We start from the raw sequence: 15,469 nt of genomic DNA, 5'->3' as shown, positions 1-15,469 counted from the left end.
GTGTTATTGCAACTTGACTGAGTGGAGAACTGCGGACGACCAGCCGATATGTTTCACCTGTCGCCGCATTGGTCATGTCGCCCGATACTATCGCAACTCGTGGCCCTCAACACCTCGCACGCCGACCAACCTCAGCCGTTTTGATGGCAATGCCCGCGATGTTTCGCCCACCGCTGAGTCCAACAGCGCCGACAACTCTACTAGGAACAGGTGGTAAAGTCGCTCACCATCGCCGCGCGGACACCAGTCTCGCGTCGCCCATCTTCCCATTTGCTGCAGCCACGTCGCCTTTTGTCCACTGTGGCTTTTGACCGCACCCTTACGGACGCACCCTTACGCACCCTTACCGCATCTTCTCGTGCAGCTCTTCCTCATTTCATATCTTGGAAGGCCCTTCTGACCTCATTGCTGGTTATAGGAGGATTTTCTGTATCCTAAGCTGCACAGTAGTCTCACATAATGGGGCACAGTTCATGTCCCTCGAATTCCAGAGTTTTCTGAGTGCAAATTTGATCCGTCTGCTTACATTGGCACCCTTCCACCCTACCATGAATGGAAAAGCTGAGAGAGAATGGTGCAAATGACCAAAGAAACGCTGTCTTGAATCATCCACGGGAACTGGGAAAAGCAACTGGTTGGTTTCATGCTACAGCAGCAGCGACCTGTGACGCGCACACGGTCACAGGTCGTTTGCCTGCCAAACTTTTAATGGGCTGTCGGTTGTGAACTATGCTGGACCAGCTGCATCTGGACAGGGCTCCGGACAGGTCATCCCAGCTGACAGCACCTGTTCCCACTGCGCAGACGTTCCAGCCAGAAGATCTTGTCTTCACACGCAAATATAGTTGGGGCCCCTTATGGATTGCAGCAATTATCTCGAAAGCCACGGGGCCGGTGTCATTTGAGGTTGTGTTACCACTCGGCCGAGTATTTTGCCGCCATATGGACCAGCTCCAGCTTCAGATTGGCGCGGCAACCACGACACCGGAACCGGTGATTTCAGAACGGCAACTAGAGAGTGAGCCTGCCATGTTCCCTGCAGCCAATGGACAGAGCAGCAGAACTTACGAAAACAGTGAAGTTGTAAAGCAGCAACCTGCAAAAGTTAAACTTCCATCAGGACATCAACCAGTGTTGACCGAAGACATCGAAGAACCGGTGACGGAATCGTGGGAGCCGTCGTCCACTATCGATCAGCTGTGCTTGCGTTGTTCACAGTAAGTTTGTAATGTTCTGTGAAATTTGAGAGACTATGTTTTAGCATTAGCGGGTCATTAATAATGTTCTGTCTAAGGTGGAGGGGTGCTATGTTTGCATGCTACAGCCGCTTGGATGCTGTTACTGCAGTTTTATGATGTTGCCAACTTTCCTTGGTTCTGACGATGATGTCACAGAAGTGAATAAAGAGCTGCCACAGCAAGCGGCTGCTCCTTCATCAGTTAAGTCAAACTACATGTCAGTGTGTCGTTGCTTCCGTGATACAACTGTAGGACTAAAAAATTTTTTGTCAACCTTATTGCACGTACAGACTGGTGGCTCCTGGTACCGATAGTGTTGGGTGTCGTCAGCCCCCCCTTCCCCCACTCAACACTATCGCCATCCCGACTTTGCCCACTACAGAGTTGGCAACGCTACTGCCACCCACAATGAAACCAATGTATAACAGCAGTCGAAACTTCTGCCTTCATTATATTGGCGCTAGTTGTCACGCGCCAGCGCTGAAAAAGAAGCGACTTGAACGCGCGCTCGGCAAGAGGTCGGCGCTGAAGAAGAAGCAGAGGCTGAGGACGCCAGCTTGAGTTTTGTGTACGCTGGGTCAAGTATTCTTCAATTGCCCTAGGCCTTTCGCCATATCTGGGCCTTGGGGAATCCGCGGCAAAACCTTGCAGTCCGAGGCGGCGGTATGGGCACTCGCGGTATACGTGAACGGCTTCTCCACGCTCCACGCCTTGGTCTGGAACGCAAATTCGTACTGCTGGCGGGCATATCGTAACACCGTTGGGCATGTGCACGGTCAGAGTACAAATTCGTGGGTCCACGTTTCCAGCCAGCTGCCTTATACTCCGCGATTGTTCTCGAGACATCATCTTGGGCGTCGACTTTCTGCGAGAGTATGGTGCCGTTATAGACCTCCGGGCACGCGCAGTGACTATTTCGACAGAGAGAGCAGCGAACAGCCGCGACAATTGCCGATGTAACGCGCTTCGGGTTTACGCCGACACTGTAACTTTACCACCACGTGCAAGTGTCCTGGTAGCGGTCGTATGCGACGATCTGCGTGACGGCGAAGCTGTTGCAGAGGGCAATTCCTCCCTTATGCTGACTCACGGTGTATGTGCAGCCCGCAGTCTCATTATGCTTCGAGGTGGACATTCTGCGCTCCTCGTGACGAACTTCAGCCAGGAACATCGGCACCTATTCTATTTCGTCGTACTACTATCGCTTTTGCTGAGCCCTTAGCAGACGTTGCTGAATGCTTTGCGTCTATGACAAAGGACAACCCAGCTCACACACTCAGCAACATCGACATCAATTCAGACCTTTCGGAGGAAAAGCAAAAAGCGCTGCGTGAGTTACTACTTCGATTCAAGGAGTGCTTCGCATCTACTTCTAAGGCACGCCAGAAGCCCATCACGAGACACCGAATAATCACGTATGACGATTCTCGTCCCAATCGACAACTGCCTTATCGCATATCGGCGAAAGAGCACAACGTTATTAATGCACAAGTGAAAGAAATGCTTGACGATGACGTCATACAATCATTCCAAAGCCCTTGGTCGTCGCCGGTGGTCCTTGTCAAAAAGAAAGACGGAACGCTTAGGTTCTGTGTTGACTATAGAAAGTTGAATAACGTCACAAAAAAAGACGTTTATCCGCTTCTGCGGATCGATGATTCGTTAGATCAGCTGCGGCGAACCAAGTATTTTTCATCGATAGATTTGAAGAGTGGATATTGGCAAATCGAAGTTGACGAACGAGATCGCAAAAAAACTGCCTTTGTTACCCTGGATGGACTGTACGAATTTAGAGTACTTTCATTTGGCCTGTGTTCTGCACCGGCCACATTCCAGCGAATCATGGACACTGTTCTGATGGTTCTGAAGTGGCACTGCTGTTTAGTATACTTAGATGACGACGTCGTGTTTGCAGCGACCTTCGAAGAACATCTGAAGCGTTTAGAGGTGGTACTTGAGGCGCTCCGCTCCGCTAATCTCACACTAAAGCCAGAAAAGTGTCACTTCGGTTATGAAGAGCCGAAGTTCCTCGGGCATGTCGTGAACGCCGACGGTGTCCAGCCTGACCCAGACAAAACATCTGCTATTGCTGCTTTTCCGACTCCTCGTGACAAGAAAGCAGTACGCCGCTTTCTCGGTCTGTGTGCGTACTATCGCCGCTTCATCGCAAATTTCTCCCGGATCGCCGAACCACTCATACGCCTCACGCGAGAAGACACACCCTTCGTTTGGACGGATGAGCAGGACGCAGCTTTCACCGAGTTACGGCAGCGCCTGCAGGAATCACCCGTTCTCGCTCACTTTGACGAGGACGCTGACACCGAGGTGCATACCGACGCAAGCTACATCGGTCTTGGCGCTGTACTCGTTCAACACCAGGAAGGCGTCGAGCGAGTCATCGCTTACACCAGTTGCACCCTTTCACGCGCCAAAATCAACTACTCCATCTCCAAGAAAGAGTGTCTAGCGGTTGTGTGGGCCATCATGAAATTTCAGCCTTATCTCTACGGTCGCCCTACGGTCGTGGACGTCCAGCATAAAACATGGGATCAAGTCCTGCCGTACGTTACATTCGCGTACAACACCGCCATTCAGGAAACCACACGCTTCACACCGTTCCGTCTTGCCTACGGGCGCGAGGTCCAGACCACGCTAGACGCAATGCTCCCGCACGACACCGACGCATCACTTACTTCCGACGCCGAGCAACTTAACACGCCGAGGAAGCTCGTCAACTCGCGCGCATACACATCACGACGCAGCAGAGTGCAGATGCGCGACGCTACAACCTTCGACATCGGCAAGTCGAATACCAGCCAGGTGACCAAGTCTGGGTGTGGACTCCAATTCGTCGCCAGGGGTTGTCTGAGAAGCTGCTGAGTAGATACTTTGGACCGTACAAAGTGATACGCCGCGTTAGTGAAGTGAAATATGAGGTCATTCCCGACGGTGCCGCGTCGCCTCGGCGTCTACAGCACCACTCAGAGATTGTGCATGTTGTTCGCCTCAAACCGTATTTCGCGCGTTAAGGCGGCGCCAACTGATCTCATACGACTACCACACTTCCACTTTCTTTTGGTAAGCATCGTAGTTTAGTAAGCATCGGGTCGATGCTTTTCTTTTGGCGGGGGGATAATGCCGCTAGTTGTCACGCGCCAGCGCTGAAAAAGAAGTGACTTGAACGCGCGCTCGGCAAGATGTGGGCGCTGAAGAAGAAGAAGCAGAGGCTGAGGACGCCAGCTTGAGTTTTGTGTACGCCATCTTGTACAACTGTCTTGTCTCGCCGACGCCGGGTACATCTTCAATTGTCTTTTCGTGACAATATGAAGATTTCCTGAATGCATGTTCACAGTGATCATAAAGGCTAATTTTAACGACTTTTTTCAATGAACAGTCCACATATTGAGAAAGAAAATGTAGAGTATTTTTCACAACATTAGTGTATTTTTTAGTTTCGACTTAAGGATTTTTAAATATTAAGGTTAGTAGCATTTGATATGTTGTAGTGATGGTGTTAGTTATCAAGGTAATTGTTATACTGATTTTATAGCACTAGAAGGGTAGAAGGGTAAATCATGATGAGTGATGCGTCATTATATGTGTTTTTTGTAAGTGCATTGCATTGCGTCAGTGTTTTCATCATCATCATCAGCCTATCTTATCTCCACTGCAGGATGAAGGCTTCTGCCCGCTATCTCCAAATACCCCTGTCCCGCGCCAGCTGATTCCAACTAGCACCCGCAAATTTCCTAATTTCGTCGCACCACCTAGTCTTCTGTCGTCCTCTACTGCGCTTCCCTTCTTTTGGTATCCATTCTGTCACCCTAATGGTCCAACGGTTATTTACTCTATGCATTACATGACCAGCCCAGCACCATTTCTTTCTCTTCATGTCAATTAGAATGTCGTCTATGCCCGTTTGCTCTCTGATCCATACCGCTCTCTTTCTGTCTCTTAAAGTTATGCCGAACATTCTTCGTTCCATCGCTCTTTGCGCAGTCCTTAACTTGTTCTCAAGCTTCTTTGTCAGTCTTCAAGTCTCTGCCCAATATGTCATCACCGGTAAAATGCACTGATTGTAGACCTTCGTTTTCAATGATAACGGTAAGCTTCCAGTCAGGAGCTCACAATGTCTGCCGTAATTAAGCCATCCAACTCATCTTTATTTTTCTGTGAATTTCCTTCTCGTGGTCCGGGTTCCCTGTAATTAGTTGACCTAGGTAAATGTACTCCTACACAGACTCTAGAGGCTGGCTTGCGATCTTAAACTCTTGCTCCCTTGCCCGATTATTTATCATTATCTTTATCTTCTGCATATTAATCTTCAACCCCACTTTTACACTCTCCCGGTTAAGGTCCTCAATCATTTGTTGTAACTTGTCCGCGGTGCTGCTGAATAGAACAATGTCATCGGCAAACCGAAGGTTGCTGAGGTATTCGCCATCGATTCTTACTCCTAAGCCTTCCCTGTTTAACCCTTTGAGGGTCGAATTATTCTGAAAATATTTTTCCCAGGTGGTCAAATTACTTTATTGCGGATCTTGAATGTACAAAACGTATAAAGTCGGGAATAAATACTAAAAAATAATTAGGAACAGCATTTTGGTGTCGGCATCACTCAGAACTGCAAAATGTTCAATTGTATTTCCGAGCGTGGTACTCCTTGAAACACGGGTCTACGCACAGTGCCTTATCGCAGTCTGCACATCTAAAATGCGTGTCTGTTCTCTTGGAGCGAGGAGTTGTGTTGGCGCACACATGACATGTCTGCGTGCGGCTGCCTTGGGCAGAGGTCTGATGCACCCTCTCGCCTAAGCGCCTAAACAAGCTAAGACGTTGGTGATAAACAAGCTAAGAGCAGTGACAATCAAGATACAAATCAACTTCCGCCACCCCTGCGAGAGCGTGCCGACATAGAGAAAAACCATGTTTCGCGTGCCTCCGTTGCGATCACGTTGCAGAACCGAAACCGCAAAAGTGCATTGCCACTGAGAGCGAGAATTTTTTATTCTTCTGTGAATTTCCTTCTCGTGGTCAGGGTTCCCTGTGATTAGTTGACCTAGGTAAACATACTCCTTCACAGACTCTAGAGGCTGGCTTGCGATCTTGAACTCTTGTTCCGTTGCCTGGTTATTTATCATTATCTTTGTCTTCTGCATATTAATCTTCAGCACCGCTTTTACACTCTCCCTGTTAAGGCCTTCGATCATTTGTTGTTAGTCGTCTGCAGGGTTGCTGAATAGAACAATGTCATCGGCAAACTGAAGGCTGCTGAGGTATTCGCCATCAATCTTTGCTCCTAAACCTTCCCAGTTTAATAGCTTGAATACTTCTTCCAAGCACGCAGTGAATAGCATTGGAGAGATTGTGTCTCCTTGTGTCTGACTCCTTTCTTTATAACTATCTGCCTACTTTTCTTGTGTACAATTAAGGTAGCTGTGGAATCTCTGTAGATATTTTTCAAGGTATTTACGTATGCAGTATGTACTCCTTGTTTACGCAGTGCCTCTATGACTGCTGGTATCTCTACTGAATCAAATGCTTTTTCATAATCTATGAAAGCCATATAGAGAGGCTTATTGTACTCTGCTGATTTCTCGGTAGCCTGATTAATGACATGGATGTGATCCATTGTAGAGAATCCCTTCGTAAAGCCAGCCTGTTCCCTTGGTTGACTGAAGTGCAGTGTTGCTCTTATTCTATTGAAGATTATTTTGGTAAATATTTTATATTATACTGGGAGTAAGCTAATAGGCATAACATTTTTCAGTTCTTTAATGTCTCCCTTTCTGTGGATTATTATAATTTTGCATTCTTCCAGTTTTCTGGGACCCTTGCAGTTGATAGACATCTTGTATAGAGAGCCGCCTGTTTTTCAAGCATTATGTCTCCTCCATCTTTGATTAAATCGACTGTTATTCCATCTTCTCCTGCTGCTTTTCCCCGTTTCATGTCTTGCGAGGTCCTTCTGACCTCATCTCTAGTTATAGGAGGAGTTTCTGTATCCTGTTCATTATCGTGCCGAATGGAGTTCTCCCGAGTCCTCTAGGTACTGTACAGGTCAGCATAGAATTATTCCGCTGCGTTTATTATACCTTCGAGATTGCTGACGATATTACCCTGCTTATCTTTCAGTGCATACATCTTGGTTAGTCCTATGCCAAGCTCCTTCTCACTGATTTCAGGCTGCGTACATTTTTTTTTTGGCTTCCTTATTCTTTCTAACATTATAATTTCGTATATCACATATTTTCACCATTTTGATAAGTTTTGACAGTTCCGCAAATTCTATCATATCTCTTGAGTTGGGCACTTTCATTCTTTGTCGTTTCTTTGTTAGGTCCTTTGTTATTTAGGAGAGCTTGCCTAGTGGTGTCCTTGGTGCCTTGTCTCCCACTTTAGTTGCTGCCTCTGAAGTCAGCCTCGTTACGGTTTCATTCATTAGCTCTATGTCATCATCATCATCATCTCTCGGTTCTAAGGCTGCAAATTTGTTTGCAAGTACCAGCCTAAATTTGTCTGCTTTTACCCTTACTGCCTCTAAGTTGGCCTGTTTCATCTTGACCAATTTTGCTCTTTCTCTCTTCAAATTGAGGTGAATCCTAGCCCTCACTAACCTATGATCACGGCAGTTTACCCTACCTATCACTTCTACATCCTGCACTTTGCTGGGATCAGCAGAAAGTATGAAATCAATTTCATTCCTTGTTTCACCATTAGGGCTCTTCCAGGTCCACTTTCTCTTGGTGTGCTTCTTGAAAAAGGTGTTCATTATTCTTAGCTTATTCCTTTCTGCGAATTCTACCAGCATATCTCCCCTAGCATTCCCAGAATCGACACCCTAGTTGCCAATTGCTTGTTCACCAGCCTGCTTTTTCCCCACTCTTGCATTGAAGTCACCCATTACTATTGTATACCGAGTTTTCACTCTTCTCATCGCAAATTCAACATCTTCATAAAACTGGTGTACTTCCTGATTGTCGTGGCTGGATATTGGAGTGTACGCTTGTACTACCTTTAATCTATACTTCTTATTAAGTTTGATTACGACTATGCCTACCCTCTCATTAATGCTGTAGAATTCATCAATGTTGCCCGCTATGTCCTTGTGGATTAAGAATCCTACTCCGTATTGCTTCTGATCAGGGAGACCTCTATAGCAGAGGACATGGCTGTTATTCAGCAACATATAAGCCTCGCCATTTCTTCTAATCTCACTAAGGCCGATGATATCCCAAACAATGTCTGATTGTTCCTTGAGCAGTACTGCTAAGCTAGCCTCACTGGACAGAGTTCGGCAATTAAAGATTGACAGGTTCAGGTTCAGTTTCCATATACGATTGTTCTGATGTACTGGAAATCTGTGTGTTAACTTTACAGCTAGGTGTTGTTGCTACATGCTTTTGCTTCTTCTTTGAATGAATATTGTAAATAACAACCTTCCCCTCATTTCACTCTGTTCCTTTTCTGCGGAAATTTCGCATCCTAAAAGAAAGCCCGATCAGTGTTTTAAGAGGTGCCATACGAGAGTCATATAAAGCGTGTGGGGACTGCTCAACTCACTCGCATTTCCCGACGTTCTTCTCCCCTGCACGACGTATGTGTATCCTGAGGTTCAGCTTGCCTGCTTGACACGTGATGGCAGGAGCTAGTGTTGTAGTCGCATGGTTATGTGACAGATGGTGTGAGTGCTGCACTGTTTACACTATCTGATGGTATGGATAGCTCGGGTGCAACCCTATGTTGCGTTTTCCTCTAGGGCTACGAGGCCTGTACCATGTACCAGAAGTAATCGGTGATTGCTACTAATCAAAGCCTCAATAATAGCCAGTATTTGCATTTGCATGGGACACATATTAATATTATGTATTTAGGGGATGCGTGACTCTCATGCGTTCCTTGGTATGTTGTTTTCCTGCATAGCTCCCGTCTCCTGTAATCCGGCTTCGCTGCGTGGCTTGGTACCAGCGGCAGTCGGTCTGCTTGAAGCGCAGTACGAGAGATGGCGCGAGTGTTGCACTGCTAATGCCACCTAACGGTGGGGTTACTTCGGTGCAAAAAAGAGAAGGCTCTTCCTCTTTGGCTCGGGGTCGGCAAGCAGCATGGACGTTCTGCGCGTGCGCCGATCCATGCTTCTGCGAGACCGTCTCGCAGAGCCTACCCTGGAATGGACGAACACGATTGTTCAAACGCGCCATCGTTCGCGTGACCGCACGCACGAACGACCAGGTGTTGGTGCCCAGCATGGGGCGAACATATTCGCTCATTATCCGGTCACAGTGAGTCGGACTTAAGCGATTTGTCACGTGCCCATCGGCATGTTTTGTGGATAGCAACTTGGCTAGCAGGCACTAGTCTATGAAAGGTGCAATAAATTCTCTTGTGATTGGTTGCACTACTGTGTTGTTGTTCCTTTGTCCCAAGAGAATGCGTGAGAACCCCACAGTACTTATGTTGATGCGATGTACTATTATTCTATACTGATTATTTATGTCAACTTTTACGATTTTAGCATAAAATGACAAACTTTCAAACTTGTTTGCAATTGTTGTATTAACACCAATGATTTCAAAATTTCTAGTTTGCTTTAGGTTAAAGGCAAAACTGGATTTTAAAAGAATACGAATACCGTATTTATTCGCATAATGATCGCACTCGCGTAATGATCGCACCCCTGAGTTTTGTCGTCAAAATTTGATTTTTTTATTTCCCGTGTAATGATCGCACCCCGAACTTGCCGCAGCGATATGTCGTGTTCCAAGTCTAGCTAATATTGATTGCGCTTACCATCTGTCGAATGCTACGCGAACGACTCTTATAGACAAGACAAGCGGTCTGCGCGCACCAAACATTCTTAAGTAGATGCCTCATTTCATTGCTTTCATCACTTTCCGCACTTCCATGACAAAAAGAGGTACGACCAAACTTGCCTTTATTGTGGCTTGGCTTTATAATGGTTGTAATCAACAAAAACAAAAAGGGCGTTTTTCGATTCTTTTCATCTGCACTTGTGGGCACACAACAAATCGCGTGCGGCAATGACAGTAGCCACGTTTACACTGATACGTTAAAGTATACCCCATTCGTACGTTGACGCTTGTAATGCAGCTAAGATATTCACCAACCCTTAGCAGAAACGTGCCGCATTAGGATAGCAGTGAAGACAAATGCCACAGTTTCCGCAGCGCACCTGCCATGTGTTTCTATGGCCCTGGCACCTAAGCGCGCCCATCTGTCCCCTCAAAGTGGACATGGCTACGTTATTGTCGCAAACTTGCCGATATTAACGATATTATTCATCACTGATACGGAAGAAACTGTTTCAATGCACGTAATGTACTCACGACAAGAAAAAAAAAAAATGCGTTCGGCTTGCTCCATAGAGTTTCTCACTATAACACCTAGAGGGTAGTCTGGCGCCACCGTCTATGGGAGTTTCTTAAGGGGGCACCATGCCGTCATGGGAATGACGGTATGTGTGTCTGCGAGGCTCGTGTTGGCTGGTGTTGTAAGAGGCTTCGTCTAAAACGTGGATATGGCTATGCAAATAATGCGTTCTCAAAGTGAAATCTTCATAAAATGTTTCCATTCACGCATATTACATCTTTACTCACCCACAATGCATGACCAAGCGAAGAAAAGCAAGAACAGACGACCAACTATTTCAAAGCAAGCGCGAACCTTGTCGTCTGTCTTCCAACTTTAGCGGCCCGCTGATACTTTTTACGTGACATGTAGTCGTACGCGCAATAACAAGTTCTCATAGTTAAACAAAACATGTTTTCGCGTAATAATAAAGCTAAAACAGCTTTTCATGTGCTGTTTTAGTAGAAAATGGATCATTGTGACAGACGGAACGGTACTTGCCAAACGCGTCTTCAAGGTGTCCTGTCTCTACGAGAACGATGCCAATCCGAAGTCACAATATACCAGCATTCCCATGCATACCACAGCGCAGCAGCGCCAGATTTCCCTCTAAGTAATGTAGTGAGAAACTCTATGGCTTGCTCTGCCGGCCACCATCTTTGTTTTGGTGTCCAGCACCCGCATCCCGCAGCAAATGCGGGACGGAAAAAAAATTTTTTTTTTTCGCGGGAAATTTAACTCGTGTAATGATCACACCCCTGCATTTGCGTCAATTTTTCTGACAAAAAAGTGTGATCATTGTGTCAGTAAATACGGTACATTTGATGACCGATTTTCCAGACTGTGATCTCTTTCTCACCTTTTCGATTGCTCTTGCCCATCTGCAGCACCCCCACCGCCCTCGTCAATGTATAAGATACGCTGACTTATTGACCTATGGACGTATATTGACATATATTGTAATCGCTGTTGTGTGAATATTTTATGAATAGTATTTCTTTTTATCTGTGTTACAAATCTTTCTTGTTGTGACTATAGCGCAGGGTGTATGTTTACAGAGTCCCTACAAAACATGCAGTCATTATCTGAAGTAATTTTTATTATTTTTCCAATGTTAACGTTGGCAGGACTAGCTTTGGATTTATTTTAATATGTGCCTAAACTAAAGTGAACAAGTGCTTTGCACTGGCTGGCAGTTATAGACATGGGACCTCATGCTAAGTGACTGAATGCCATAGCCACTGTGGCTTCGCGACCACCCAGACTGCTTCAGCTTTAGTTGCCACACACAATGCCCTGGTGGCTTAAATGGTGGCTTAAATGTGAAGAATGGTTGTTTTTGAAGCAGTGGTGGACAAAGATGTCTTTGCAAGCTGGTTGAGGAATTCATTGGCTTGGTTTCAGTTACAGTATTATATTAGTATTTTTTTCCAGGTTGTCTACGTGGCTCCTATGAAGGCCCTTGCCGCTGAGATGGTTCGCAACTTTGGCAAGCGACTTGAGTCTCTAGGTGTTGTTGTTCGAGAATTGACTGGTGACATGCAGCTAAGCAAGGCTGAAATAATGAAGACACACGTGAGTTTGTTTTTGTGAAGTTCATTTTGCTTTTTAGGCCTTTTGTGGAATTTGTGGTGGGCATAAATTTGACAAAAATGTCACCTGAACAAAGTTCTAGTTTTATAGGGAAGGAAGTTTGGCTGGTTTCTTGCATATGTCCTGATAGAGACCCTTGTGGCTGTTAAATGTAAGATTTTGTCTTGGTAGTCTGACAAGCGCAAGAGCAGACAACAGCAAAGCAGATTTTTCAAGGTGTCATTTACCATTGCCATTTACCATTACCGCTGCTAGTATTGGTTAGACCTTATTCACAGCGGGTACTCATTGCACAAATCACCAGGCTAACTGGCTCAAGCATAATCACTACAGTTCCTCTAGGAGGTTGTGTGTCTTAGTCACTGCAAATTTCACTGCAAGAGCTAGGCTTGTCTGCTTTGTGGCAGCGCTGCTGCATAGTCTGGCTCACAGAGTAAGATTTTATGGAGTGCCGGCTCTGCCGATAAAAGTCTGTCCTTGCTGCTTACTGAAAACCCATCGCTGAGAGTGTGAGAAGCAGTTATTTGTGCAAGTGCCGTTGGCCTAGCGCCAATCTCGTCATCTGCTTCATCCAAGTGTTTGTGCTCTGCTGTTCCATTCTAAGACAGTGCTCCTGCTGTAGAGGTGCCCAACATTTATGTCCTGTGCAGCAGAGTTTCCTTGGGATGTTTATTGTAGGACACAACAGCTTGCTAGGCTCTTGCAAATGTGCAACATGTTGGATGGTTTGGTCAAATGTATTGTGTTGTTTAGTATTCTCTTCACTTGGAAGTCTCTGTATTTGGAATGAACAAATGCACACTTGAAAACATGTACAATAGATAGTTCTCGTGAGTGAGTCTCATTACGTTTCATATGGCTATAGCCAATACAAGCTACAGAAATTGTGTACAGCCACCAACCAGTTTTTCAAACCTGCATTGCTCGTATGTTCCCTAAAAGTGTACCGTTATTCCGAACACTCTCACATTCCACTCTCTTGTTGTCTGGTCTGACTGGCCTATAGGGCTGCAGCTACGGTTGTTCTGATGGACTCCAGTGCCAACATCTCCAGGACTCCAGGACTCCAGTGCCAACATGCCTAATTATTTCAACATATCTGCAGTTTCTCTGCCTTTTGAGTTATACTACTGCTGAAATTTGAGGCACTACATGCTATCTCACTCAATTTCTTTGACATGATCCACATTCATGATGTCAGAGAAGCACCAGCCATGAAGAAAGTTGGTACCATTAGATTGTCCCCCATACTGTAGCGTTCGTTGGCAAGGTGCTTTCTCAGATTTCCTAGAGCTGCATATGTGCTGCGAATAGATCTCCGTTGACGCAACACCAAATTCTAAATTTGGTTGCAATCGCCTGTTGAAGCAGCAGCGGTTAGGTGTGCAAAAATATTTTTGCAAGTTAGTTTGCCCTTAGACATAAAAACTTTTGCTACTCGGGATTTTGAAGTCTCTTCTGCTGCATAAAGTAAAAGAAAAGTGTTGCAGAAACCATTGATGATAATTTAAAAGTATGCAAATACCTTATGCAGACTGCATAAATCAAATCAAACCTTACTCTTGTGTTCTAGTGCATTGTGAGCATTCTTTTTCACATTTATGTTTTATAAGTTGCAGGTTACTCCCATGAGGCCTACTCTCATTTCAAAAATATGCAAAGTACCTTGCGTGACTTTGCAGTCAGCTTGCAAGCTGGCCTTAGTTTCTATTGAAGCACACCATTTAGTAGCAGCTGATGTTTATTGCTTCAGATGCTGGTGACAACACCTGAGAAGTGGGATGTGGTCACACGAAAGTCCACTGGAGACATTGCGCTCAACCAGATTGTCAAGCTGCTAATTTTGGATGAAGTCCATCTGCTTCATGGAGACCGAGGCCCTGTCCTTGAAGCACTTGTTGCACGGACATTGAGACAGGTGGGCACTGCTGAAGTGGTGTAAGCATGCATTGAGGGCACTCACTTGGCAGTGTAACAACTTAATACTCTTGCACCAGTTGTTGAAGCATACTTTTAAAGGTGAAGGGGCCAAAAAAACGACATCGTCTGTCTAGCCCTCGTTTTGGTTTGCTGCACTTCACCTTTCTAATTATGATAACTTTGACTTTGCGTGCTACTGTGTTCAAGGAGTGTCACAAAAAGAATTCTCTTTTGCCTAAATGCTTTTCACTCACCTAAAGGTGTCGCGTAGCTTGTGAAGTGACACATGCGGAATACATCAACAGTGTGTGTGCTATTACAGTTTTGGGACAGCTCAGTGGAAGTCTATGTAAACTTGAGTTTATGTAAAGTGTGTGTAAACTTGAGTCTGTGCAAATGAAAGAATGGCAGCAAATGCCACCGTTGTCATTGCTTGGTTCTTCTAGTGCCTTTTCAGTCATTCGCTTGATATTACATTGAACTGCCTGTATGTGGCATGCACACATCTCCATTTTCTTTTTACACTTTCCCTTAATGTAAATGAGTGAGAAGAATAAGGGCAATAGAGCGGCTCCATTGTTAACCTTTTGGAGGATGATTTTTTTTAAATAAATGCGGCCTCTCATGGTTGACCTTCTTTATTGCAGGTTTAAAAAGTGCAGAGAAATATGAAATGAAATATTTGAAGTTTTAACATTTAAGTATAAAAGCTTTTTTTTTTGTGTGCACAGTATACAGTAAAAACTCCATGTAAAGTAAATATGGAATTTGGTTGGTCATGCCTTATTTGAATGAAGTATTCTGGTACAGTCACTGACCAAATAATTCGAACTTGAGGGGACCACCAAACATTCGAATTATTGGAAGTCTGAAATACTGATCTACCCAAAAAGTGACTTTATTTCACAAGTGGACAAAAAAGGTGTGCCATATTCTTGAATCGTCACTTTCAGAGATACAGTAAACCCTCGTTAACTCGAAGTAGTAAAATCCTGGAAAAATTTCTAGATAAGCGGAGTTTCGAGTTAAGCAAAATGCCGAAAATTTCAGTGACCGGGTCACTGAAAGAGCCAGTAACAACCAGCACTGCTTACAAACGCTCCACAGCACGAGGGGAGCTTCTGTAATAAACCCAGAATTCCCAGGAAAAACTGAATTTTATTATTTTGGAAAGAAGAACTGGGTGATGCTTGCCTGCTTTGCGTTGGCACTCGGCGCGAGAAAAGCATCCTCGAGCTGCTGAACACACCGCATGAGCCGTTGTTCGTCGCCGCTGCATTCAACTTTGTTGCGGAGCAGGCGTAGCAAGTTTCTTGTTTCTGCAGTTGTCAGCACTTCTCTAAGTTGTTCTT

General features: G+C 45.3%; 1 protein-coding gene across 2 annotated transcripts in view; it reads left to right on the top strand.

Annotated features, from left to right (window-relative positions):
* LOC126521606 (activating signal cointegrator 1 complex subunit 3-like) overlaps window positions 1–15,469 on the top strand; it is a 414,950-nt gene that overhangs the window by 104,968 nt on the left and 294,513 nt on the right. For both annotated transcript variants that reach the window (XM_055065750.2, XM_055065751.2), the window contains 2 exons: window positions 12,039–12,179; window positions 13,951–14,115. In XM_055065750.2, the coding sequence (XP_054921725.1) occupies window positions 12,039–12,179; window positions 13,951–14,115 (306 nt within the window). The remainder of the gene's footprint in view (window positions 1–12,038; window positions 12,180–13,950; window positions 14,116–15,469) is intronic.

The sequence above is a fragment of the Dermacentor andersoni genome, chromosome 6, assembly GCF_023375885.2.
Source record: "Dermacentor andersoni chromosome 6, qqDerAnde1_hic_scaffold, whole genome shotgun sequence".
Taxonomy (NCBI): Eukaryota; Metazoa; Arthropoda; class Arachnida; order Ixodida; family Ixodidae; genus Dermacentor; species Dermacentor andersoni.
Note: the sequence above shows the minus strand (reverse complement) of the source record. Positions and strands in the feature narration are given on the sequence as shown.